Source organism: Amphibalanus amphitrite, unplaced genomic scaffold, assembly GCF_019059575.1.
Source record: "Amphibalanus amphitrite isolate SeventyFive unplaced genomic scaffold, NRLGWU_Aamphi_draft 000821F_arrow, whole genome shotgun sequence".
In the NCBI taxonomy this organism is placed as follows: Eukaryota; Metazoa; Arthropoda; class Thecostraca; order Balanomorpha; family Balanidae; genus Amphibalanus; species Amphibalanus amphitrite.
Window position 1 is genome coordinate 88,847 of NW_024882315.1, and position 27,496 is coordinate 116,342.

Here is a 27,496-nt window from a genome sequence, read left to right on the forward strand (position 1 = left end):
AGTGGGCAAAATGACCAGGTGATTTGTCCCTTTTTGTATCCGTATTTGTGAGACGAAGACAGACCGCAGGCAGTACGGGGACAGGTTTATTTGCAGCGTTTTACCCTCACATGATTGCGCCGATTTCTCCGCCGCCCACCCGGGGTTGACACACTACCGTTGTGTATTTGGAGGACACCCGTCTGGCGCCCTCCCAGTCCTGGTTCCACACCACTCTGCGCTATATACATGACACCGCACCAGCGGCGCCGTCTAGATGATGATCTTGGTGTCGCCGAGCTCCTCGTCCGAGGGGAGCTCGATGAGCGCCGGGTCGATCAGGTTGGGGTCGAGCAGTGGCCGGCCCTCAGACTCGCGCAGGTGCAGCTGCAGGTACGCCTCCCGGTGCGCCCAGTCCAAACCCCTGTCACACGAGCGCAGGAAGGTTCGTCAGCTGGGGGTTAGGTTACACAGGGTACTTCAGTTTAAACCACTGGTAACGACATCGGCGTTGAATAGTGAGCGACACTACCACACAAAAGAGGGTTGCTTGGATGCCATGCCCAATTTTGTGCTATATGTGGCAAAGTCGGTGGGAACTGAGTGAAGAGTATAATCATACCCAATGGTTGGTGGCTGATCATCATTGAAACCCTCTGAAATGCAGGTGTGCGATGGAATAGGTAGTGAGAAGAATGGCTTATATGGGGGCGTCATTTTGTCACCTGGCGTCTGGTAGGTATGCCCAAATCAGGCTGCCCAGGACGATTCCACAGCTGACGGTGCAGAAGAACACATAGTGCATCAGCCTCCTGTCTTCTGCTTCACTCTCAATGCTCCATCCAAAGCTCTGCCATTGCTGCACAGAAAGATCAACCATTGACATCAGCAACACACAACAAACAGCAAGTATAGCTGATGGCATACCACTAATCCACGTGAAATAATGAAAATGCAATATTTTGGCACCAGCAGTTTGAAAATTATATCACAGTGTCAATGCGAATGGTCATTCAATTACTATGAAATTGTCAAAATAACTCTGCACAGTTGGCAAACACAGCCTTGCACTTATATCTGGGGGGGGGGGGGGGGGCAGTAATCGTACACAGTAAATACTGGAGCTTAGCTACCTAGTACCTACCTAACCTTACAAGATAGATCAAGAGCTAATTTATCTCAGACCAGCCTTTCCTGTATCACAACACCTGTGCAGAGCTCTACTTACATCAGTTTTGACCTCTCCCCTGAGCTTTTGCTTAGCCTCAGGGCTCAAGGTTACTCTGTGAGGCTCCTGAATCGGTCCTGTTGTCACATTTGCATCAATGATGTCCTTCTTGTCAGTAGAAGTAGAAACACATCTGATGCTTGTGGCCAATGCTTGTTTGCCACCTAACCTAGACAATAGGTTGCTGGAAACCCTCCACAGAGAAGCCATGATGATCTGAAACAAAAAGATAAAATATGAAACATTAACCTGAGCCCCACTGGGGTCTGCGTATAACACGCCCTACGGGGAGGGGGCTCTTCATAGCCCCCCCCCCCCCCTCCTACCTCCGAAACTACTGGGCCGATCGTCAAAATTCAAACGAAGTCTGATAGCCCCCGAAAAACTGTCGAACGAAACCTAATTTAATTGACCTCGAGGTCACCGATGACGTCACAGGTCAGGTCAAAGTAAAAATTATTAGCATTTTGGCTTGTTCACATTTTGGGCTCTGGCCGCCGTCTTACAAGTCAGATCAGGCTCATTGTTGGTTTACACACTCGTGAACAGATGCTCTAGATACCCTGAGGGTACCAAACTTGTACTTTGATTTTCAGGTCAGGGTCAGCCGTCAGGTCATCACAGGTCATGGAAATATTATATCATGCGTCGGTCATGTGACACATATTTTATGGTCCATTTAGGCCATATATTTCGAATTTGATGTCGTCTGTGTCATTCGAGGTCATTTTGAGTCGAATTTAGCTTAGGTCAGGTCACTTTCAGGTCAAAAAAGGTCAAATTTTGAAGTTGAAAATGTTTAACAAAAAAGGTGTCTATTGGATGCAGTTTGAGCTCAGGATCATGATGGTGCTATTTATATTGGTGTACGATGTCAAATACGTACTGAAAAATTTATTTGAAAAATTAATAATTGTGAATTTTTCTAATAACACTATGCAACAGTCATTTTGTTCCTGAGTAACGACCGATTTTTTTTTAAACTCATTGGGTGTCATTATAACCGAAATGGGCATTTGTTTTGATCTGAAAATGCTTTTCCGGTTTTCAGAGACGATTTTCGATTTTTGGCCCCGAAATTCGGTTTTTGGCCCACCGTGTCCGGTGTAATTGAGTAATCGACTCGTGGTAACTTTCATCGCCTTTCCTATGCCACAAGCTTTCGAATGATATCCGGTTTTGCATATTTGCGTGTAAAATAACGTCATAAATCTATGTTAAAGTAAGAAAATGTTGAAATTTTGTAAAAAAAAAAAATTGACATTTTTTTTCAATTTCATTTCAAAATAGAGGAAAAACTTAGGACCCTATCCAAATTCTGAGCCCAGTTCCTTGAAGAGCATTCAATTTCCGTTCGGAAGGTACTATTTTAGTGCATTTTATCGGTTTACTGTGACGTCCAGATTGAGTCACTGGAAAAACCGGCCCCCAGCCATTTCCATGACCATATGTGTTCAGTGTATGAAGAACCATTCTAACAAATGGAGGTACAGATCAAGATTCTGAGCGACAGGACTGCTCAAAAGTAAGTTTCTGCATGTGACCTGAGGTCACAAGGGGTCAACAACATGACCTCAGTTGACCCCTCGTTGACCCTATGGCGTTAACATGCGTTATCAGGTTAATGCTATGTGATATGACCTAGGATATGTGTTTAGGTTAACTCAATCTGGACACCACAGGAATAAAAACCTCTATGGGCCCCCTCACGCCTGGGGTAGGCTTGAGTCTCAAGATGGGCCCATTAGACGTGTACTGGGCCATCAATATACAATAATATACATGTGGTGAGTTGACCTATATCAGGCATGACATCGGCTCAATCAGGATTGAGATATGCCCTCTCAGACCCAGACCAGGCACGGAGTACGGACCCTCCCGCACATAGGATGATCCTTTCATTCCTGGGATGAGCCTTCTCAAGTCTGAACTGGGCCCTCTCAGACCTGAAATGGGCCCCTCTCAGGCCTGAAGTGGACCCTCTCAGGCCTCAAATAGGTCCTCTAGGGCCTGAAATGGATGGGCCCTCTCAGGCCTGACATTGGCCATCTTAGACCAGAAATGGGCCCTCTCAGCTTGTAAATGGTCCCTACCATGATGAAAAAGGGCCCCCTCGGGCCTTATACCATAATTGGGCCCTCTCAGGTCTGAAATGGTGCCTCTTATGCCTGAAATGGGCCCCTCTCTGGCCTCAAACAGGCCCTCTCTGGCCTCAAATGGGCCCTCTAGGGCATGAAATGGGCTGTCTCAAGCTTGAAATGGGCCCCCTCAGACCTGAAATGGGCCCCCTTAGGCCTGAAATGGGCCCCTCTCAGGCCTGAAATGGGCCCTCTCAGACCTCAAACATGCCCTCTAGGGCCTGAAATGGACCCCTTCAGGCCTGAAATGGGCCCCTCTCATGCCTGAAATGGCCCCTCTCAGGCCTCAAGCAGGCCCTGTAGGGCCTGGGCCTGAAATGGGCCCTCTCAAGCTTCAAATGGCCCCTTCATGCCTGAAAAGGACCCTCACAGACCTAAAATGGGCGACATTAGAGCAGACGTCACACGAAAGTTTTCCAACCAAGAGAGGCGCTGTAGGTTTGTAGGTTGTAGGGTAGATTTGTAGGTTTGTAGGTTGTAGGTTGTAGGTAGGTTGTAGGTTAGGTCAGGTTAGGTTAGGTTTGTTTAGGTTTTCATAGAAAGGAGCACCACCAGGTATGGCGCCTCTCTTTGGTTGGAAAACCTTCGTGTGACGTCTGCTCTAGTAATGCCAAATGGGCCCTCTCAGTCCTGAAATGGCCCTCTCATGCCATAAATGGGCCCTTTTAAGTAGGCCTTGGATTAGCTCAATCAGGCCTTGGATGTACCCTCTTGAGTCATATAATGGGACTATAAATCCTTAAGGGGGCTATCAGGCCTAAAAACTTGTAAGAGCTCGCTTACTCTTCCGTAGCGACGTGTAAATAAAAACACTCGTTATCTTGGTATTTTCCGTCGTATTCACACGATCTCCGGCCGGCCACACAACAAAAACCCAATATCCTCAGCAACGCCACGGGGCAACAACCAGAACGCCGACCTTCTCGATCATTCCTCGCCAGCGTGTACACAAATCAAGGTTAGCTCTTTGACTCGGCTCAAATCACACGTCTTTTACTCGGTACCCGTCACGGCCCACGAGCGCTTTCTTCTTCTAATAGGCGGGCCCCTTACACTCCCCCTGTCTCAAGGACCTGATAACATCAGTCATCACGCTACATACACTATGCACGGCTCAAACACAGATCAAACCCTTCACAGCAGCAGCTTCAAAGTACGCGCACAAACACACTATGCCGACTCGAACTCCCCGAATCGCAATACCAAATGAACTGAAAACGATAAACTTCACAGACTCAAACATTAAATCGGTTTTCAGCACAACGACTTGCACTTCACTAGGGCTCTAGCACTGCCGCACTACTCGCGATATCTAGCGGGCAGTCGTAACGGACGACCACGACGCGTATACCCGTACGCCTCTGGGTCAGCATGAGCACCGGCTGCGTCCCGCAGCCCGGTCTCCGTCGTCCCTCGACTTTCACGAGCAGAACCGTCCTCCTGCTCACGGCCATCCACCACAGCACTCTCAGGATCGTCCGTGCTCGAGTCCTGCCGGCGGTCCTCCTCCGCCACGCTCTCTGGCACACCAGCTTCCTCCCGTAGACGGTCCTCCGTCGCTGCGCTTTCAGGAACAGCAGCGCCCTCTTGTCCACGGCCCTCAGTCACTGCACTTTCAGGAACAGCAGCGCCCTCTTGTCCCCGGCTCTGAGTCGCTGCAGCCTCAGGTTCGTCCGTGCTGGGGTCCTGCCGACGGCCCTCCGCCGCCGACTGACGTCCGATATCCACTGGATCAGCATTCCGTCGGCGGTCCTCCGCCGCCTGGCGCCCGGAACCTGGTACCTGGTGGCGGTCCTCCACCGCACACCGTGGTCTGCTACCGTGTTCCGTCCCCCGGCTCGAGTACCCGAACGTATCGGTACCACATGTTGCGTCCCTGTCTGTAGGCGTTCTCCCAACGGCAGCTGCAGACTCCCGACCAGTCTGCAGCACCTCCTCTGACTCGTCCTCTGAACAGAGCGACAGCGCTTCTCCCGTGAATGCTGCCTCCGCAGGGCTGTTTTCTCCAGCCATGCCACAGTCGAACGCCAGAGAAGCGAAGCGCCCTCTCACTGGCTTCAAGTGACAGCCGTGAACCAAACGCCTTCGTCTCCCCTTCCGAATGAGGTAGTCTGGGGGTCTCGCATCGACCACCCGATACGGTCCTTCAAACCGCGGTTGCAACTTCCCTTTCTTGCCCTTAGCCGCCGTGAAATTCCTGCAGTAGACCTGGTTTCCCACTTGGAAATTCATCTCACTCGTCTCGGTTCTCTTCGATCGGTCCTCCTCGATCTTCAGCAGCGTCCCTTCTCGGAGTTGTTTCAGCCTCTCTTTCAGTCGACTCAGGTGCTCCCGATGTGACAGGCTCTTGACTTCTTCCTCGAATTCGACACAAACCGGTGTCCGAGCCTCCCTGCCGAACACCAGTTCCCATGGAGACAATCCAGTCACAGCATGGACACCCGAGTTGTACGCGAAAGTAACCAACGGTAGCCATCGAACCCAGTCCGAGCCATTCGCTTGGCAGAAATGTCTCAGACTCTCCACCAGAGAACGGTTGAATCTCTCGACTTGTCCGTTGCAAGCAGGGTGGTAGATCGAGGTCCTCAGCTTGCGTACTCCGAGTAGCTTACACAGCGCGCTGACCAGGCTACTCTCAAAGTTGCGACCTTGATCAGTCAGTATGGAGCTCATCACACCGAAACGGCAGATCACTCGGAGAAGGCATTCCGCTACCGCTTCTGCTGTCTGGTTTTTCAATGCAAACGTTTCCGCCCATTTGGAAAAATAATCCGTAACGACCAGCACATACTTGTAGCCTTCGTTCGTTGCTGGTAGTTCGAGGATATCAGCTGCCCACTGCGTCAGAGGTTCTCCCACCACGGGCACCGTCCCTCGTCCATCTTTGGTCTTGCATGTCTTCGCCTTCACCGCCAGACAGGAAGGACATGCCTGTACTTTGTCGTGGACGTCTTGCCTGATACGATACCAGTAGTGGCGTTTGCTCACTCTTCCCAATGTTCTCTTGACACCTCCGTGTGCTGCCAAAGGCGTGTCGTGGGCTAAGTACAAAACCCTGGCGCGCAACTTCTCAGGCACCAACATCTGTGGATCCATAGACTCCGATGTCTTCCGCCAGATCACTCCCTGCTTCAGCATGAGGCCATCCATTCTCTGATAGAACTCCAGTTCCTTTCGCTGGTCGGAAGTCAGCGCCTCCGGATCGATTGACTTGCCTTGCAATGCACTTTTCAGCAGACTCAGCACTGGATCTCTTCCAACTTCCTCAGCTAGAGAGAGTTCTTCATCATCCAGGATCCTGGTCTCTCTGATCACAGCTCGGCTTGCTTGAGCACCAGCAGGTTCCTCCGTTCGTTTTCCCTCGATTTCTTTCTCTTCTCGTTCTTGTTGACTCTTCGGCTTGAACTCAGGGGCCGTTGGTCGTAGTTGTGAAGCCGGTCGCTCGGTCCGAGCTCCTTCGGACGGACGCCGCGAGAGCGCGTCGACGTGTGGAATCACTCGTCCTGGAACATGTTCCACGGCGAAGTCGTAGTCCTGGAGAAGTTCCAGCCAGCGAAACAGCCGTCCCGACGGTACTCTCGAGCGCTGAAGGTATTTGATTGCCTCGTGATCCGTTCTCAGAGTGAAGTGCTTTCCCAGTAGGTAATGTCTGAACTTCGTGACGGCCTTCACTACTGCAGTTAACTCCCTTTCCGTGACACTTCGGTTTGACTCGGCTGAGTTCCATTTGCCTGAAGCAAATGCTATCACTCCCGCAGGTTGGCGTAACTCAGCTCCCCAGCCGGTCAGGCTAGCATCAGTCGTGAGTGTGAACTCCTCTTCAATCCGAGGACACTGGAGCACCGGGTACGACTGCAGATCCTCCTTCAGCTGCTTGAAGTTCCTGTCGCACTCCTCACTCCAGTTGAAGTCCTTGTCCTTCTGCAAAAGGTCAGTGAGAGGTGCTGCCTTCTGAAAGAACCCTGGAACAAAGCGATGATAGTAGCCAGCGAAGCCCAGAAACGTTCGCAACTCCTTACTGGTCCTCGGAGTGGGCCAGCTGTCGAGTGCTTCCAGCTTGGCAGCGGATGGTCGGATTCCCTCACAGCTCACACGATGTCCCAAGAAGTCGACCTCAGTCTTTGCGATCAGGCACTTTTGGGGATTCAACTTCAGCCCGTGGCTTCGGTACTTGTCCAGTGTCTCCTTCAGGTACTTCAGATGACTGGTCAGGTCATCAGTGAACAGGATCACATCATCCAGGTAAACAACTGCTTGCTTCTGCAGCTGCTCACCCAACACATCCTCCATGATTCTCTGAAAGGAGGCAGGACTGGTTTTAAGACCGAATGGTTGTCTCGTCCATTGGTACAGGCCATACTCTGTGATGAATGCTGTCTTCTCTTGGGAGCTCTGGTCCAGTGGGATCGCCCAGTACGCAGAGGTCTGGTCCAGAATGGAGAAGTACCTGGACCCAGAAGTGGCTTCCAAGAGATCTTCAATACGGGGTAAAGGGTACGCATCATGCTTTACCACCGTGTTCACCGCCCGAAAATCACAGCAGAAGCGCAGGTCTCCATTTTTCTTCTTTACGAGCACGACGGGGCTCGCCCAAGGCGAATGGGACTCCACGACCACACCCTGCTGTAGCATTCTTTCCAACTTGTCCTTCATCTTGTCTCGCACATGGAACGGAGTGCGATACGCACGCTGACAGATGGGCTTCGCATCTCCCGTGTCAATGCTCATGACCTTGTCACCGACGTACCGTCCGATGTCTTCATTCGACTGTGAGAAAACATCCCTGTACTCCACTAGCATCTGCTGGAGCTGCGACTGGTAGGGCTCCGGCACATGCCCGACCTCTGGCAACCGATAGGTACCCGCTGCGCTGCTAACTTCCTCTTCCAGGGTAACACTTGGAACACCAGCTGAACTCCCAGATTCCAGCTGGCCTCTGCGAGCTTGGAGCGTCTCTTGCTCAGACGACCTGGGCTCTTGGACAGACTCAGCAGCTTGATTTCCTGCAACTTCGGGCATCACCAGCTCTGCTGTCTTCAGCTCCTCTCTGTGTCCGAGTATAGTCCCTGCCGGAATGAGAATCTCTTCATCTGTCCGGTTCACCAAGCGCACTGGCACACCTTGACAGGGCAGGAACAGTGATGAAGCTATCTCAAGGTCATTCAGTTGGACAGGTTCGAACAGCTGGGGCTCAGCCATTGCTACCCTCCGAATGCTGAAAAAGCTTTCCGACAGTGGTGGGCAGGACAACTGGTGCCTGGTGATGACATCCTCAGGACGACACAAGTCCAGTCTCTCTCCATCCACACTTAGTTCGCCAGACCCACAGTGAATCACAATGTCCAGCTTCCTCAGTATGTCCATGCCCAGAAGCAACGGGTCAGCCAGGTTCCTAGCAACATGAAACGTGTGCTCGACACTAGCTTTCCCAACAACAATCGGAGCATCCACCAGACCACATACTTGTACAGTAGTCCCATTGGCAGCAACACACTGGATATCATCCTTTTGGTGCATGTCAAGGCCTAGCTCCTGAACCTCTTCTTCACTCAGAAGACTCACAGCGCTACCCGTATCCAGAACACCCACACTGGACATTCCTCCAATTGTGACTCTGACTTTAACCTCAGACTCCCTGTTGGTGCTCAGCTTCCTTACCTCTCTGCGACTGGGGCACTCCCTTTGGAAGTGGCCTACCCCTCCACAGGTGAAGCAGCGAAGACCACCAACAGCTGGCTGGCGATCACCGGTTCCAGTCATCCTGGTCTGCGGTGCAGAAGCCGGTGCAGTGGCACCAGGACCTGCAGACATCGCTGCTGGAGGAGCTGGTGCACTGGGAACCCTGGGTCCCCGGAAACACTGAGCTCGGAGGTGGCCCTGGCGGCCACAGTTGAAGCAGCGCTTTGTCCTCTGTACCAGCCTCACCTGGCTAGCATCATCATGCTTCTTCGTCATATCATGATGCAACTGCTCCACAGTCTTCATGCGTTCCAGCCGCCTGACCAACCCTTCCACATCGCTTGCATCACAATCCAACAATTTTAGCTGCCACCTTGACGGTACCACTCGGGGTAAGTGTTCCATCAACAGCTCTTCCTGACCTTCTTGATTCAGGTCTGGCATCCCTGCCTTCAGCGACTCACGAAGCCGTTGAACAAACTCACGAGGTTCATCCTTCTCACTCAGCCTGGCTTCATAAAACTGATGCAACCTCACCTTTCGCTTTTCTTTAGGGCACAGCAGCCTCACAGCCAGCTGCTCGGCCTGTTCGACTGAGGTAGGTGCTGCAGACTCCAGTTCCTCTGCCACCCATTCTGCCTCCCCCGTGAACAGCGCCGGTAAGACCGACAGCTGTCTGGCCTCAGACCAGCCGTTAGCCCTTGCCACTCGTTTGAATATACGAAAATATCTCTGAATGTCCTCGGTATTCTTGCAGAACACCGGTGGCCTCCATTCCGCATTCCCACTAGCTCCCGGTTCCATCTTGATTTTCTCTGATAGCGTTGCGCCGCTTTCGCCGCCATTCAGGGACATCACCCGATTTTCAGTCCTTCAGGGCGTCGTATCAGTATCCCACCGCTGATGTAAGAGCTCGCTTACTCTTCCGTAGCGACGTGTAAATAAAAACACTCGTTATCTTGGTATTTTCCGTCGTATTCACACGATCTCCGGCCGGCCACACAACAAAAACCCAATATCCTCAGCAACGCCACGGGGCGTTGAACAACCAGAACGCCGACCTTCTCGATCATTCCTCGCCAGCGTGTACACAAATCAAGGTTAGCTCTTTGACTCGGCTCAAATCACACGTCTTTTACTCGGTACCCGTCACGGCCCACGAGCGCTTTCTTCTTCTAATAGGCGGGCCCCTTACAAACTGTTTTTCAGTCCTATGATGGACCTTGACATTATGATAAAAATTGTCAGGCTGCATTACGTTACAGTTCGAATCGACGGTGGGCCCCTATGATAAGAGACGGGATGAGATCTCACCCCCAGCCCCCGTTCACGAGCTCCAGAATCCCTTTACCGTGACGTCACCACGGCGGCAGAATCTCCCTTCACCCATAGGCATGCATGCAAATTTCATCATCTTTCGGGCGAGCTGGAGAAAAAATCAAGGCTTATATGTCATCAAAAGATGTACCAATGTAACAATGAATTGGCCTCATTACGATAAATGGGACTGAAACTAAAAAAGTAGGCCTATATCGAGCCAAAATCAGCAATTCAAATCACCCCTTCATTTGAATGTGAAGGATTTCCTCTGATGACGTCACCACGGCGCCTTTATTTCCCTAGTGAACCAACCTGAGTAGTAAAGGAATCTTGCTCACCCCTTTCACCCCCCCCCCCCCCCAGCTGTGCCACTGAACCTAGCCTAGGGCTCAAATTCAGCTCAAGTCTAGCACCATTACCTTGGTACTTTTCCTGCCTGCCACAATGGCCTAGCGTAAAGGATTAGATGAAGTCATAGAATGCATTGATCTCCATGCCAAACTTATCACTCAACACTGCACAGAAACATGGAATCGGAAACACACGCAAACTACCCAAAAATATGTAAATATACAAACCAGAGACCAATCCAGAGAGACCATCCGCACCGTCAGAGGACGACTCGAAAGGGCTAGGTCGTGAAGTCGCAAAGAAGAAAACGAGTGTGAACAGCTGACCAAAATAGGAAACAAAATAGAGGACCCTCAAAGTTGTTACTTTAGCATAACTTAAGTATGATTGTATAAATTTGTTACGAAAAAAAATAGTTTTCAATGTTCAATGATCAGTATGGAAGTATAAATTTCGATTATCATTTTTTTTAGAAGAAAAATAAGCATAAAATAAGGTTGACGAAAACACAACCGTAGATTGGCGTGATTAGCCGTAGAGTTCTACGAATTTATCGATTAAAGGAAATAGTTCACTTTCACGAAATTATTTTTTTTGCAATGGATTTATGATTTTTTTATGTTCAAAATGATCAGCAAAGAAAATAAAACCTATTTATAACAAAAGATTATTTTCTATATTTTGATATAGGAAGAACTTTTCAGTTTCTGTAAGGCACAGGCGATCCAGTATGAAAAGAGCATGGGTCCCGAAAATTCTTCAGAAACTAGAGAAATTATCGCGGCCACCGGCATTTGGGCGATCTGCTGCTGCTGAATGTCCTTATGAACCCGGTTTACATAGCATATTTGACGAGGCTCTAGCTCGTTAATTTGGCGATAATTTCGATGCAGTGGTCTTCAAATATTTAGAGGGGATCATTTTGTAAATTGTTCAGCACCATTGGCATCTTTTGCAACATCACGGACGGAGATATAAGCTTGCAACAAACCCTATGTAAACGCGTCTATTGATCAGTACGAGAATTTCTCTAGAGTTCTCGTAGATAATTTCTCTAGTTTCTGAAGAATTTTCGGTACCCATGCTCTTTTCATACTGGATGCGAATATATGCAAGGCACACATCGACACCTTTTTCGGGACGAGAAATAGAATATCTTTGCCTAGGGTGATCGTTGGGCTGTAAAAGCTCCTGATTTATGCTCGTCTCAGCCCAGGCTACGGAACTGCTATTCCAGTTCAAAACCCATGTTAAAAAGTGAACTATTTCCTTTAAATAATAACCACGTTCTTTTAAATATTTATTTTTACGGAGTAAAAATGCTTAGACAACCTTAAAGCAAACAATTTTTAAGGGTCTAAACCATAGGTCTAAACTATAGAGTTCAGTGGTCTAAAATATTTTCTTTTGGAATGAGCTGTCATTTTTTTCAGGAATTGTGATGGTGAATTTGGTAAATTCACGCGATTTGGGGTATGGGTGAAACGGTTGGATATACTTGCGCAGCAGTTTCGAAAAAGACGCGCCGCCAACAAATTTTACCCCGCGTTCGATGTCTCCCGGACGGCGAAGATTCTACGCCGTCCGACCAATCACGTTCCATAACCGCAGCCGAGCCCCCACTGACCTTGGACGGGATTGGCCGGACGACGTAGAATCTTCGTCGTCCGAGAGACATCGAACGCGGGGTAAATTTGAGGTGTTTTTATAACACTGTGTTGTTTGTATCATTTGTGTATCAATTGGGTAATGGGTTTGCCGGTTTTCCAGAGTGCAGAATAGGTAGATAGTTCTATTTAACTCACCAGTGATCAGTTTGTTTTAACAAAAACAATTTTTTTTTTTTCATATTGGTGATATTCATGCAATCACAAATCAAAATTATTGGTGCTGTTAAGTCCCCTATGTCAATATTTTTTAACTAATTAAACATACCAAAGTGCTGAGGTGGACGTCTGTCGTCTAGGCTTTGTGGCTAGTACTCGCCCTGAACCATAAACATGCAATATCAATGATCGGCTGTTTCACTTTGCAGCATCAGCATGGCAGAAGATAAAGATTGCTCGGAGGGACCCAAGGTTGATTGTCAAGTGAGTCAGAACATAAACAGTCTCAGCTCACTCTATTCTTGTCAAGCTATTATTGTAAAGATGTAGGTAGGTACCTACATCTTTTAATTTACTTTTTTACTTTTTACATCTTAATTTACTTTTTACCTACCAGGGGTAAAAAGTAAATTAAATGAATAGGTACCTAGGTATAATCTCTCTTGAAAGTGCCTACGCGTTGTGGGCTGTGGTGGCTCAGTGAACGATTCCATTCAGTTTGAGGACCCCAGCAGTAAGGTTATGGCCTGCATCATACAAAGTACGCCGTAACACGATTCTACGCCAGCGATAGGAGGAAAATTGCTGTATGACACAGGCAGCGGCGGCTGACAACTGAGTCGAAACAGGTGGAGGCCTGCCAAAGATCATGCTGGTATTGCTCTTCCTTGACCCCGTCCCCTGCCCCAGACGGATACCGGTGCCGCTTGGGTTCACCAGCCGTGCGCTCATTGGTCTGCCTTAGTGGGCGCTAATCACTCAGTGTGCGTGACTCTTAAAATCACAACAGAGAAAAGTTCCACCATAACCCCACTCTGAAGCGGCCTTCTGAACGACGTAAAGAAGCAGCCTTCTGAATGACATAAACAGGTCATGACTATGAGAGGGGGGCAAGCTTAAAGCTGGCATCAAATAGGGCTTTTAAAAAGAAGACAGATGGACGTTTTTTGTCACCATTCACTAGCCGGCTCAAAAAAGAGAACTTCAAATACCTATAGAGGACGAATTGGCGAATGGGCTAGATATTTTTTGTGATTTGAATCCGCTCGCGGGTGCATCTGCACCCACGGATGCCTTCTGCTAGCGGGTGCAACTGATGATTTTCTCACTTTCGGGCACAATTTTTCGGATTTACAGAAAACTGACAGCCGTGCCAATGACAGGTAAAATTTTTAGCTTCGCAATGAAACAGATCTCAACAAATCCTCTGCGAGTCGGGTGATTTCCGTTGACCACATGCTTGCTGCCGTCACAATTTTCCGGACGACGACTGCCACCTCCCCCTATCCCTTCGCAGTCCGCAACCACTCCCCTCGCCCCGCCGTGCTGGCTGCCTCCTGTTGTTGGTGTTGTTGTTGTTATTGTTGTTGTTTTTGTTGTTGTTTGTTCCCTCCAGGTCGACCTCAGTCGACTGTAGCCTGACGGCTCTGCAGGGTCCTGAACGCGGCCGCGAGGGCCGCGATAACTCCGTCGCTTCGCACCTCCTCCCTGCTGGGTTTGATTGTCCCGGCGAGTCGCAGCCTAGCTCCCATTACGCCGGGCCGGGCACTCAGCTTCGCTCCTATGAGGCTGCGGTACCATCCGCGCGGCTAGTCGCTGACCCACTGGGCCCGCGCCGTCCTTGCCGCCGCGCGGTACACCGTCATGGCGTTGATGGGAACATCCTCTTGGTCTACTGCTGAGGCTTGCTTGGCCAGCTCGTCCGCCCTCTCGTTCCCGGGCAGGCCGCAGCGGGAGGGTACCCACTGCAGGTGGGTACTCCTACCGCGGGCCGACAGCTGTTGAAGCGCCGCCCCGATTTCTTGTCCTATGGTCGTTTGTGTAAAAGGGCCACCCCGGAGCGCCGCCAGTGCTGACTGGGAGTCCGTGCATATCACGATCGGCTCAGGAGGGAGGGTTGGCCGGTCCAGCAGGAGCTTCAGCGCTTCTCTGAGGACTACCATTTCAGCACGGTAGCTGGAGCAGACGTTCCCCGCCGGCACCGTGAGTAGGTGCTGCTAGATGTCCGGGTCCTCGATGAAGACGCAAGCGCCGCCGTTTTTGATGCCTCCCTCTACCGAGCCATCGGACCATACCCAGGTCGCAGTCGCACACTGTGGCAGGCTACCTAGGTGACAGGTCGCCGCGTCACGCTTCTGTGTGGAGGTTGCATTCAGTGGGAGTGGTCCCACATCCAGGCTGATGGTGACCCTGTTCTTCACCTCCCACGGGGGACGCTCGCCTGCGACACCGGGTCGATAGGGGGACCCAGGGGGTGTCGAAGTCTAGTAGGAAAATCTGGCAAATTCCCTGCGTGACGTCACGTCGGGGATGACCGACGGCACCTTGCACTGAAAGATACGGCAGAACGGCTATTTTTGAAAAATGATTAAAAATACTTTTGTGCTGTTATGACGCATAAAACGCTTATCAGCATGTTCCTCATCATGTGATAAAGGCATATCCGTGGTCGAAAATAGCTGAGCCCCTCCCAATTTCCAACCACCGACCTCATAAGCAAAGGATGTAAGCGTAATCCTTAAGGGCGACTTTCCTATACATATCCGTACATATGCGTCCTTATGGAAATCGGTAGTGTGGCGATTGGCGACGCGCGCGACATCTGTGTGGCGACCAAGTGGCGACTGTGGCGACACCTGGTGGCTGCTTTTCTGCTGTATGTAGGCATTGGGGTTTTGCCAGATGTGGTTCCTACTGCTACACCACTATGTTGACCCAATACTAGAAAAGTTATTTTGCTAGTAAAAGGCAAGCAAATTGAAAGTTGATTTATAAAATTGCTTATAAATGATTACGAGATAATAATAAAGAAATTTTGATTGAATAATTATTTAAATAATCAACCGTGAAACTATATTCTGGTAGGTTTAGTAGAAATAAGTCCGTGCAACCTTGTATTTAGGGCCTTGGGGGGACCGACACCGGCCGCCTCCCACAGCTCCTGTGCCAAGGTTCTCCAGCCGGTCACGGATTGTAGCCGGGCCGGGGCGTTCGCCGCGGCCACTCGATGGAGCGGCTCCTCCGGGGGGAGCGCGGTCGCCCTGACCAGGAATCGCGCAGCCAGTGTCCTTCTCCTCACCGATACCGGAAGAAGGCCCGCTTCTGCCATGAGCGCGTCCGACGGAGTGCTGCAAGTGCACCCCGTGACGACTCTCGCCGCCGCTCTCCTTTCCCGCTCCAGTAGTTCCACGTGGGAGGGCGGCGTGGCAGGGAGCCAGGCTGCCGCGGCGTGCTCCAGGGCTCCTCGGACATAGCCACTGGCTACTGTCCTGAGCATGTCCTCCTCGAGGCCCCAGGACCGTCCGGACAGCTGAAGTAGCTGCGCGGTGCGTGGGCGGACGTTTCTCCTCAGCTTTTGGCAGTGGGGCCCGAAGTGGAGCAGTCTGTCTATCTGCACGCCGAGTACGTTGATGGAGTCCGTGGCCGACACTGTCTTCCCCGCCATCTTGATCTGGCAGTCGACTGCGTCGCGGTGCCACTGCGACAACTCCAGCATCTGGGTCTTCGCTGCAACGATCATCTTCAACTTCGTTGCCCAGGCGAGAAGGGCGTCTGCTGCCCTCTGGGCCATGTCCTTGGCTATCTGGATGGAGTTCCCGGCGCACAGTGCTGCGGTGTCGCCCGCGGTGAGATACCGGGGATGTCACGGAGGTCTTGCACGAGTGTCGCCGCCCATAACAAAAACGGACGGCGAGAGCACACTACCCTGGGCAGGCCCGCTCTCAACACTCTCTCCCCGCTGAACACCCCGTTCACCTCTACCCTGATTCGACGGTCTCTGAGCCACTGCCACACCCAGTTCACCATGCAGGCCGGGAGACCCCGCTCCAGCAACCGCAGTCTGAGGAGGCGGTGGTCGACTTTGTCGTACGCCCTCGCAAAGTCGAAAGCGAGGAGGACGTACTTCTGCGCTGTGGCGCCGTCTTGATGGTTGCATGGTGTCTCGGCCGGGGGAGCTGTCGCCCATCTTGTACCTCTTGCACGAGGCGGCCGATGTTATCCTCTACAGAGCGGTGGGCTCTGAAGCCCACCTGCTCCGGCGGCACCATGCCCCTGCTCTCACTGAGGTAGGTGAGCCGGGCCAGGATCAGTCGCTCTGCCAGCTTCCCGACGTGGCTCGTCAGGGCTATGGGACGGTAGCTGCTGAGGAGCCTCTTGTCTTTCCCGGCCTTGGGGATGGGAATCACTGTCGCCGCACGCCATTCTCTTGGAACTTCTGCTGTCGCCCACGAGGTATTAATGAGGCGTAGCAGGGCGTCACGCGCAACAGGACCGAGGTGCATCAGCATCTCGTTTGAAATCCCGTCCGGGCCAGCCAGGGGCTTTCTTCAGCTCGGGTTCTCGGATGTGTTGAGCGAGTTCTTCAGGGGTGAAGGGTCCACAACAGCGCCCGGCCTCTCTGTCTCCTTGACATTTCGCACAGCGCTTGAGGGCGGTTTTTTTGCAACTTCTTCATGACCTCTCAATCGATCTTCGTTGCTCGGATCTGCCTTGACACATGGACATACGTCCTGGCAAAAGCATCCGCCTTGGCACGATCGGTGACAAGTAGTCGGCCGCCGTCCTCCATTGCCTGGCCATCCCGCTGTTCTTCATCCGTTGCATTGTCCCACTTCTTTAGGAGTTTTGATACTCTCCTCAGACTGGCTGGTCGGTTCAATGTCTCAGAGACGAATTGACGGAAGCGATCACGGGACACTCTCCTCTCCACCTCCGCCGCCCTCTGTTTCGCCTCCGTCCACCTGGTCCTGGAACGCTCCATCCACCTGGTCCTGGAACGCTCGTTCCCAGGCTGCAGCAGGCGTCGGGCCTCCCGGCGCTCCGCCACGGCCTCCCTGAGCTCAGGATCAAGTGATCACGGTTTGGAGTCCGCGCGGGCCCCGCGAGGGATATGCCGCACGCCCGCCTGACGTAGGGCCGCCGAAAACCGGGCACACTGTAGCTGCACCGACTCTTCCGGAGTCCCGGCCTCAAGGAGGGCCGCCTCACAGGTGTCGCGGAACGCAACCCAGTCGGCCTTGTAAGCCATCCTCGCGTTGCGGACCCTGCGGGGTTGATCCTGAAGTCCGCGCATCTCCACCACCATCATCGGCAGGTGATCGCTCCCGAGATCTGGACCGATCCACCACCTGCTACTTTGGCCAGTGCCGATCCACATACCGCCAGGTCGGGTGGTATGGCTGCCTTCTCGTGTCAGGCTTCGGTCAGTGTTACCAGCGGCTCTCAAACTTTTCTGCTCAACCGCGGCTGGGACAGGTGGCGCCTTCCCAAAGAGTCGCGATACTTTCAAGAGAGACTATACCTACTTGCCTTTTTTGCTGTCAAGTTATACCAATTTAATATAGGTAGCCCTGAGCAGTGTCCAGCCTTTTTAACTTTATGTGCTGTTTTTACATTATTTAATATTTTTGGTTTGGTATCAAACCAATATTAATTGTCAGTGACTTTTTTTTTTGCAGGATGCCAGTGTGATCACAAGCACCAAACTGCAGCCACTTTCAGAGGAACAACATGCACTGCTGAAGAAACAAGAGTCACGGGGCCTTGTGAGTGAGTTCAAACGGCTCAAGTTGGAACAAGAAGCAGCGAAGAATTGGGATAAGTTTTACAAACGCAATGAGACAAGATTTTACAAAGACCGCCACTGGACCACACGAGAGTTCAAAGAGTTGGTTGGATGCGTACAAGACGGAAAACAGAAAGTTCTTTTTGAGATAGGCTGTGGGGTTGGCAACTTCTTCTATCCTCTTATAGAGGATGGTCTTGACTGGTATGTGCACGCCTGTGACTTTTCACAGAGAGCCATTGACTTTGTTAAGTCACATCAGTTATATGATGACTCACGGGTACATGCCTTTGTTCATGACATCACCTCAAGCTCACTGTCAGAACAAGTACCAGATGGGTCTGTGGATATAGTGTCTCTGATCTTTGTTCTCTCTGCAATCAATCCAGACAAGCTGTGCTCTGTCGTCAAAAACATCTCACAATGCGTCAGGGATGGAGGCATGGTAATCATCCGTGATTATGGAAGATACGACATTGCTCAGCTACGCTTTGGGGCTGGCCACAAGCTGTCAGAAAACTTCTATGTGCGACAAGATGGTACAAGGTAAGCAATTCCTCATATTTTGCAGGACTTTGTTTGGTGGAACCTCTAGGAATGACTGGGCATTATGAATGTTAGTTTTATTATACTTAAGTCCAGTATTAGATGTTCAAAGATTTTTAGGATTTATAACATTTGCAATATTTCTCCAAATGTCTTTTTATGAAACCGTTACCTGCAACTCTAAATGTTTTATGTATGTGTGTCAAGATTTTGTAAGTTTGATTCTTGAGAATCAAGGAGTTTTAAGTGTAGATCATGGTATATTTCTGCACGTGTGTGTTCGTCGGCTCGGCGTGACGGGTGAGTAACAGCCGGACTTAGTGTCTGTGCCGTCCCATCCAGTGTGCATATGGTCGATGAACGTCCCCATGACCGTTTGGTAAGCATCGATTGGCGGTCTCGAGTCGACGCTTGAGACGGGGAGTCGGCCCGCCCGGTACATCCCGGTACCTGGCAGTTTTGTGCGAACTGAGAGTTACTATGGAAATACATAAAACGTCTAATCTGGGCAAGACGATATTCACAGATTATGCCTACGTATTATCGAGTTCCAGTAAAATGAATTGGCCGTTTAACATGAAAAACAACTAAGCATTTTTAAAGGGACCCTCCCACCTTCAAAAAAGTTAATGAATTGGCACGAAAGTGATGTCGCTCGGTTCAGCAAGAGCGAAAACGAATATCTACCAAATTTCATCGAAAAATATTCACCGGTTTTCAAGATATTAGACTTTTACTTTTGTTTACTTTTTGGGATCTCCGCTGTTCCTAGCGACTTTATTTGAAAGTGCGGCATTTGTTGCGCGCAAAGCAGCATATACCACCGCGTGCTACCAAACGTTTTAGTAAAAGATTTAAAAATCGTTAGATCTCCGCTGACGTCACAAATTCTAAGGGGGCATACCAATGCACTAGCCCCTTAGAATCCGAAAACTGCAAGTTTGAAATTCCATATCTCCGAATTAAAGCATTTGTCGATGTTGTGAGTGCCCAAACCGGTATTTGCAGGCCATGGCCACCAATTTGGCTATCTCAACTCAAAACTAATGTTAAGGTGGGAGTGTCCCTTTAACGTAGGACCTGGAAGTACTGGACCTTGATAGTGCACAAACACTTGCGAATACATCAACACTTGCATTATGCTTCACTAACATTTCACTAACAATGCTCAATATGAAAACATCTCCAGTGACGCATTCAATTCCTCCCACTTGCACCCATTGTCGTATTGCCAAACGACCCACCTCCTCCGCTCTATAAACTCGAAAACGTTTTCATTGAACACGTACTCTCTACATCTACAGGGCCTACTACTTCACCACGGACGAGCTGACGTCGCTGTTTACTGAAGCCGGCTTCGACGTGACGTCTTGCGAGTATGTCTCGCGACGAACTGTCAACAAGAAGGAGGGTGTCGATGTATCCCGCACCTTTGTCCAGGGGAAGTTTCGGAGAAGGTAAGGTGGATTATCCAGTATCGCTTTATTTGGTGAAATAATAAGTGTGCCGTGCATTGTGAATTGGTTAATTATTTATGAATTGGTTAACCGTAAGTGTGCTGTGCGATTCCATTTCACTGACTTCGTACATTCTGTTTTATTGTTATTGTGTACCCATGGGTGAAACGACTGAAGCGATAGCATGCCCTGATGACTTTTAACACCGCCGCAGTCATGATGCAAGATTGACGTAATTCCGTCGTCTTTTTCAGAGCAAGATAACAGTTTGGATAGCACGGCCCTCTGGAAAACGTTTTTGGTGGAGTGGAATAGTCTGGATGTAAGTGGTCCCATCCCATATCGCACTGCTTATTCATTTGCCATTAGTTTTGCATGTGCTGACTCCCTTGGCGAGGAAGTATACACAAAACTTTTTTGCTAAAGTCAACTCATCTTGTCGATGTGTATAATTGTATTGTAAGTTAATGCTGCTCATGGCACCAGATAGCATTTGGTTCCTGATAAACCGTGTTCGACGACTATCAGCGCCGTCGGGTTTCGTTGCAGGGCATGGCAGCACTCCGCCAAAGCAAGGCCGATGCTCGCATCCAGCTCCGCTCCATTCCCGATAAAAAAAAAGTTTACGGTAAGTCCGATCCCAACCAGAGTATAATCAAAGATGCTGCTTTCAATATTTCCAATTTCCCATTGTAACTTGATATCATTATAGGTTTGACTATTGTAATCAATATCACTGCATCAGGAAAATCATCGAACCGATTTTCGCACTCACCTTCTTTTTTAGTTTTGCACGTCAAAAGTAACTGCGGAACCCAATGTAAAAAACTACCTTTTTTATAGGTACCGGCGGTGTCAATATTACTTTACTAATACGGCGGTGATACATTACATCGTTTTTTTTTTTCAAACTGTCGCAATTGGTAGAACGAAACTATCACAACTTCTAAACGATAAAAGTCAACCAAAGGGTAATGAAAGACCGCACGCAGTTGTCTCTTCTCTGAGGAAAATCATGTGCTTTTGTTATCTGGCATGTGCTCATTGCTCGAGTCATCCGAGCTTGTTACGGAAAAATTGTTTCTAATCATTGTAAAATTGCTTATGTTTTGCCCGAGGATTCACGTCTTTATACCCCGGCATTAGTTAAAGGGACCCTCCCACCTTAACATAAGATTTGAGTTGAGATAGCCAAAATGGGGTCCCTGGCTCACAATTACCGGTTTCGGCACTCACAACATCGAGAAATGCCTTAACTCGGAAATATTGAATTTCAAAATTGCAGCATTTTGATTCAGAGGGGCTAATGCTTAGGAATACCCCTCTGAATGTGTGACGTCAGCGCAAATATCTAACGATTTTTAAATGTTTGACTAAAACGTTTTGTAGCACGCGGTGGTATATGCTATTTGCGCGCAACATATGCCGCAAACGCCGCACTCCTAAAATAAAGTCGCTAGAAACAGCGGAGATCCCAAAAAAGTAAACAAAAGTAAAAGTCTAATATCTTGAAAACCGGTGAATATTTTCGGTAAAATTTGGTAGATATTCGTTTTCGCTCTTTCTGAACCGAGCGACATCTTTTTCATGCCAATTCATAAACTTTTTTGAAGGTGGGAGGGTCCCTTTAAAATATTCACGCTATTTTTGGGTACCTATTTCGTGTTCACCAAATTTCGTGTTTCGTGTTCACCAAAATAAATACCATTCAAGCTTCTCGGGCTTATTTCTCAACCTTTTCGGGTTTATTACGGTTAAGGTTCTTGAAACGAATGAATTATGTAATATGTTATTATTATAAAGACAACATTACACAATGCAGGGATCACCGACGACTCACGACCGAACTTAACCCGCAGGTCACTGTCGTAGTTTTATATCTCGGTGGCGCGTCGACTACCTATCTCTAAATCGCGTTTATGGTCTAAACATTAAAGTATTAAATGTTCAAATGGCTACCAAACCCCCTTTAATCTAGATGGTCCAACTTGTCATGTTATCTTTTTTCCAGAGAGCGTTTTTTCTCGTCTCCGCATTGACTGATGCGAGCGATGCGATCTGACATCTGTTGACCCGAAGAGGAGTGGTGCGATGAACTGGCTGACGCTATGAAGTCTCATGTGTGATTTGAACTATAAAAAGGCGCAAATATATTTTTGGAAAACAGACATGCTGCTTTGGAGTGTGTTGCACTTAATGTAAAAAAGAATTAATTTATTCGTCATTGACTTCGACGTTGGCACATGTTCGTTAGCTCATTAATTAGTCAAAGTAGATCATATATTGTCGAAGCTGGCATATGTTCCTCCGCAACAGTGCAAATGTCATGGAGATCAAGGCCAAGTAGGGCGCTGTTTCTTGATGTTGTTTTGCTGATAGCCGCCCAGCCAGCAAAATTGATCTGGGCCGTAGCTGGTCTTACTCTGGCTAGCTCCGGCACTTTACTCCAGCCGAATTACGGACAAGGTCTGGAGCTCTACTGGAGCTGACACTCAGGGGCGCCGCCACCACTACGTACAGTACGTACACTGTACGTAGTGCAATTTTTGACTTGGAAATCCACTACGTACAGTACGTACTGCTCAAAATGTGAAAAATAGTTAATTTATTTAAAAAAAAGTTTTTAATTACGTTTTTTTTGAAAAGTTTTTTAATTGAAAAAAAAAATCACCAAACTTCAGTTTGTTTTGACCAGTTTTGACATACCAAAAAAATTACATTTGTCATTTTGAACTGCTAAAAAATATGTCCGTGAAGTTAGCGTCAGCAACAGCAACGAATACAGCGTCGGATTCAGAATCGCTTGAAAAACTCCTATCAGGTCAATTGGGGAACGGGGAGCAAGAATATGACATTTATTTGGCCCTAGCTCTTACCCCTTACCCCTTAATCGGCCCTTAAAGGAAGGGGCGCGTCAAAATTATGCCTCAAGGGTTCGTCTGATCGCCAAAATAAGGGTCGCAATCGATTCCTCGGGTCAATATCTAGCCGCAGCCTCGGGTTCCAGATGTGTGCAACTTACCCCTTACCCCTTAATCGGCCCTTAAAGGAAGGGGCGCGTCAAAAGTGCCTCAAGGGTTCGTCTGATCGCCAAAATAAGGGTCGCAATCGATTCCTCGGATCAATATCTAGCCGCAGCCTCGAGTTCCAGGACCAGATGTGTGCAGCTTACCCCTTACCCCTTAATCGGCCCTTGAAGGAAGGGGCGCGTCAAAAGTGCCTCAAGGGTTCGTCTGATCGCCAAAACAAGGGTCGCAATCGATTCCTCGGGTCAATATCTAGCCGCAGCCTCGGGTTCCAGATGTGTGCAACTTACCCCTTACCCCTTAATCGGCCCTTAAAGGAAGGGGCGCGTCAAAAGTGCCTCAAGGGTTCGTCTGATCGCTAAAATAAGGGTCGCAATCGATTCCTCGGGTCAATATCTAGCCGCAGCCTCGGGTTCCAGATGTGTGCAACTTACCCCTTACCCCGTAATCGGCCCTTAAAGGAAGGGGCGCGTCAAAAGTTCCTCAAGGGTTCGTCTGATCGCCAAAATAAGGGTCGCAATCGATTCCTCGGGTCAATATCTAGCCGCAGCCTCGGGTTCCAGATGTGTGCAACTTACCCCTTACCCCTTAATCGGCCCTTAAAGGAAAGGGCGCGTCAAAAGTGCCTCAAGGGTTCGTCTGATCGCCAAAATAAGGGCCGCAAACGATTCCTCGAGTCAATATATAGCCGCAGTCTCGGGTTCCAGATGTGTGCAACTTACCCCTTACCCCTTAATCGGCCCTTAGGAAGGGGCGCGTCAAAAGTGTCTGGTGGCCATGTCTGGTGAACTCGTTGAGAAAAACACACTTCTGAGACTGAATTAGTGTTCATCGTCTCGCGCATGGTCTCGGTTCGGTAAATGTTTTGGGCCAATTTGGAGCAACCCTTGGAAATACCAGCAGCAAGGGCGCCGCCACGGATTTTTGACTGGGGGGGACGGACTGACCGACTGAAAACCCAAAAGTAGACATTCTTACCGTGGCTTTTTCGGTCGGATGCATTCAACGTTTAACCCTCGCCGGCCGAGGGGGGGGGGCGGGTGCCGCCCCCCCCATAGGGTTTTTTCGCGATAGCTCCGAACACGCTGGCGATAGAGAGCTGAAACTTGGCATACCTGACCTTTGATCCAAGCCGGATCTTTTGACACCAACCGCATTTTTGGGTCAGGTCAGGTCACTGACCTATGACGTCATAAGTGAACCTCTGCACGGTCTTCAGATGTCGCAACTTCGCAACGCCCTCACTGCCAGAGGAGATGTCACAGGGAAATGAAACTTGCAGGATCTAGTATCCATTATGAGTCCCACAACTTGTATATCTCGGATTTTTCCTAAAGGTCATATGAGGTCAGGTCATTTTCGTGACCTCACCATTATAAGTCAATGGGGAAAAATTCAAACTGCTATTCTGGCGCCGGGAACGATCTCCAACTATCTCAAGCACACAGAATCGTGATTTGATGCACTCCTTGCAAGGTTAGATGCGTCACTTTTGCAATGTTGACCTTGCGTGACGTCATTTATGACGTCATCAAGGTCATATTAGTTTTTCGTCAATAACTCTTGATCAAATTGAGCTAGCGAGTCAAGAAAGCCACCAATGGACTCAGGAAGACCTGCCGAATCGAATGATATGCGACATGACCCCTTTCGACCAACTTCGTGACCTGGGGGTGCTGACCTGACCTTGACCTGAGGTCAACACCCCAAATTGACCTGACCCGGACAAAAAGTATATCATTCGACGCGCCTGAGCGAGACGAACACGATGCTGCCAAAATCGGCGCTCTGCGGCCGTTTTTCGCGAAGTTATTCACTAAAAACTGAACCGTACCTTGGGGCACTTGACCTGACCTCAGAGGTCACCGGTTGACCTAGGACCTTAAAATCGGGTACCAATCTCTGCGTCTCGTAACGGCGCACACGCTCGTTTTTTCCGCGACGCGCTAGCTCCACCAGGGGCGAAACGGCGAGGGGGGGGTCGTACCCGCCCCCCCCCTCGGCCGGCGCGTATGTAGAAAACCAATAGGTCCGGCGAGGGTTAAAGCAAATATGCCACTTTTAACATAGGGTTTTGAACTGAAGTAACAGTTTTGTAGCTGAGACGAGAACAAATCAGGAGCTTTTATGGCCCAACGATCACCCTAGCCAAATATATCGGTATCGATTTTAGGTTTGAAGACTGAAGTCATTCCCATAGATTACACTTTGTCATTCTCTTACCGAGGAATCCATTCCCTTACGGAAAAATGCTAGCCAATCAGCATTCAGCTGGTTTGAACTACGTACTATGCTTGGTCAACGCGTAATCAGCTTCCGCTGCAATATAGGTAAGTAGCCTCTACGAAAGATGGAAAATAGTGATATAAAAATAAATATAAAATCCTTTTGCAAATATTCATTATTTCCTGACCATTTTAAGATTAAAAACTCATAAAACTGTGGCAAAACAACTGGTTTGAGGAAAGAAGTTAAGGTTAGGTATTTTGGCTATAGACCGCATTCCCACCGAGTACCTACCTATATACACATCTGATGTCCGATTCAGTTTGACACGGCAAAGCCTGGTGCTCTATCACTGTATAATTGCTGATGTATGCCACTAATATGATCGATAATGCATATTGCATAGGTAATGCATATTGCATAGTATACCCGCGTGGGGGAGGGGGCGTTGTATAGTCACAAATCTCTCTTTTTGGTCTGTGCACGAATCGGCGCGAAGCGCCGCGAAAATTGGCAAAAAAACATTAGGCAAAACTGCTCCAAAATACGAATTTTGCAGTCCGTGTAACAAGCTTGATACCATAAAACCTTAGGTCAGGAAAACCAAGTCAAGTAGTCAAGTCGCCTCAAAGTTTTGTGGTCCTGTCAACCGTATAGCTTATTTCTTAGAAGCTGGAAATTTAGTGTAGCGTGACTGCAGAAGTGTGGGGTCGGAGCCGGAATCAGTCGGAGTTGACTGTTTTGACCAGTTTTGGCCAGAGTCGGAGTTGAAGTCTTCGAAAATGTTCGGATTTTGACTTCGAGGTCGGATTGGTGTTAAGTCATGTTCTTGGCTGGTTAGACGAAATATATTAGGCCCGTGTTCGGCCAGTCGTGTTTACGACACACGTTGATCACGATATAAAAAAAAAAAAATCGGCAGTTCCGCGCTGACAGGTCGGATAAGAGCTGGAGATTTTGTTGGCCGAGGTGGCAGGGGTCAGACCAATGCATGTAGGCCCACACCCCATATACTGAGTATCTAAACCTCCTGGACCCCCTCAGATTCGGCACCGGCCGTTCCATCTCTTCCAACCTCAGGATAGTCAAATCCTTCTCCTCCACGCCGCAACCCCATGCTCCGGGCTGGACGGGCGACTCTATCCCATGCGGGAATGGCTCCACTGGAGCTATAGTCCTTTGCCGGGTGCAGTGAGTGCCAGTGGGCTGGGCTGCCTGTTCAAATGGTCGGATTCATCCCAAGTGGCTCACTGGGTGGCTGCCCCGACCAATGTCTCCCACTAATTCTTTCATACTTGCGGCTCTGAAATGGTCTCATTGGACCGAAGGGCCTAATCAAATTTCGAGTAGGATAACAACCAGTAAAACGCCTTTTGGGGCGACCAACGGAGCGAGCGAGAGGGTGGGGTGGGCCTTGCACGTGCGAAATTGCGAGGGGATACCTCCAACTAACTTGTGCACTGCACCCTTCTAACCGGTCCCTAACGATGTGCCAAATTTGAGCGCAATCGGCCTAGCCGTTCTCGAGATCTGGAAGCGGCACCCTGCACGTGCGCACGTGCAAAATGGGTCGCAACTGACTTTTGCATGGCACCCTACTAACCGGTCCCTAACCATGTATCAGATTTCAGCACAATCGGTTCAGCCGTTCTGGAGATCTGGAATCGACCCCTGCACGTGCGCACGTGCAGCCAGCACCCCAACTCTGGCACATGGATATGCATTGCCTAGTGGGTATACCTACCTACATGCTAACTTTCAGCGCAATCGGCCCAGTAGTTGCCGAGATATTGAAATTGTTACAAAACTGACACCTCTTCGTTTTTCACGTGGCACGTGCATATGGGGTCACTCACATGCATCGGGAATAGTCCGATGCTCGTTAGAAGGAATGAATCTAGTGCTACCCTACACAAATTACCGCATGTAAATCGGTCAAGTGGTTGCTGAGATATAAGCCTAGCAAAAGCGTGACCACGGCATACTCAGAAATTTCCGTTAACCTACGAAAAACTACGCTCGCTTCGCTCGCTCCGTAATGAGTTTGGGGGGGACGTCCCCCTTCCATTCTGAGAGTGGGGGGACGCGTCCCCCCCCGTCCCCCCCCCCCCCGGTGGCGGCGCCCATGACCAGCAGATGCCCGAACAAGTATCT

General features: G+C 49.5%; 2 protein-coding genes across 10 annotated transcripts; one reads left to right on the forward strand and one right to left on the reverse strand.

Annotated features, from left to right (window-relative positions):
• Positions 1-73: 73 nt before the first annotated feature.
• Positions 74-11,239, reverse strand: LOC122366636 (NADH dehydrogenase [ubiquinone] 1 beta subcomplex subunit 11, mitochondrial-like). Of its 5 annotated transcripts, none has more exons than XM_043339117.1 (4): positions 10,923-11,239; positions 1,208-1,423; positions 705-838; positions 74-403 (listed from the first exon to the last, which is right to left on the reverse strand). In XM_043339117.1, exons 1-4 carry the CDS (start codon positions 10,944-10,946, stop codon positions 253-255), a joined length of 525 nt encoding a protein of 174 aa, XP_043195052.1. In that variant the 5' UTR covers positions 10,947-11,239; the 3' UTR covers positions 74-252. The 5 variants fall into 5 exon arrangements, with proteins under 5 accessions (XP_043195052.1, XP_043195055.1, XP_043195056.1 ...); XM_043339120.1 differs by having other exon boundaries at positions 11,209-11,217; XM_043339121.1 differs by having other exon boundaries at positions 10,930-10,985.
• A 962-nt stretch (positions 11,240-12,201) lies between these two features.
• Positions 12,202-22,258, forward strand: LOC122366639 (tRNA N(3)-methylcytidine methyltransferase METTL6-like). 5 transcript variants are annotated; one of them, XM_043339126.1, is made up of 7 exons: positions 12,202-12,232; positions 12,731-12,785; positions 17,981-18,633; positions 19,938-20,090; positions 20,345-20,412; positions 20,640-20,718; positions 22,102-22,258. In XM_043339126.1, the coding sequence occupies exons 2-5, from the start codon at positions 12,738-12,740 to the stop codon at positions 20,352-20,354; spliced, it is 864 nt and encodes a 287-aa protein (XP_043195061.1). In that variant the 5' UTR covers positions 12,202-12,232; positions 12,731-12,737; the 3' UTR covers positions 20,355-20,412; positions 20,640-20,718; positions 22,102-22,258. The 5 variants fall into 5 exon arrangements, with proteins under 5 accessions (XP_043195061.1, XP_043195063.1, XP_043195064.1 ...); XM_043339129.1 differs by lacking the exon at positions 12,202-12,232 and adding an exon at positions 12,394-12,415; XM_043339130.1 differs by lacking the exon at positions 12,202-12,232 and adding an exon at positions 12,414-12,441.
• Positions 22,259-27,496: the final 5,238 nt, after the last annotated feature.

Coding starts and splice junctions, on each gene's coding strand:
- LOC122366636 (XM_043339117.1), bottom strand. CDS start 10,946: ATGGTCTCTCTGGATTGGTCTCTG. Junction 1,424..10,922: donor TCTCTCTGGATTGGTCTCTG/GTTTGTATATTT, acceptor TTTTTGTTTCAG/ATCATCATGGCTTCTCTGTG. Junction 839..1,207: donor GGGGAGAGGTCAAAACTGAT/GTAAGTAGAGCT, acceptor CTTTCTGTGCAG/CAATGGCAGAGCTTTGGATG.
- LOC122366639 (XM_043339126.1), top strand. CDS start 12,738: ATGGCAGAAGATAAAGATTGCTCGGAGGGACCCAAGGTTGATTGTCAA. Junction 12,786..17,980: donor GACCCAAGGTTGATTGTCAA/GTGAGTCAGAAC, acceptor TTTTTTTTGCAG/GATGCCAGTGTGATCACAAG. Junction 18,634..19,937: donor GTGCGACAAGATGGTACAAG/GTAAGCAATTCC, acceptor CTACATCTACAG/GGCCTACTACTTCACCACGG.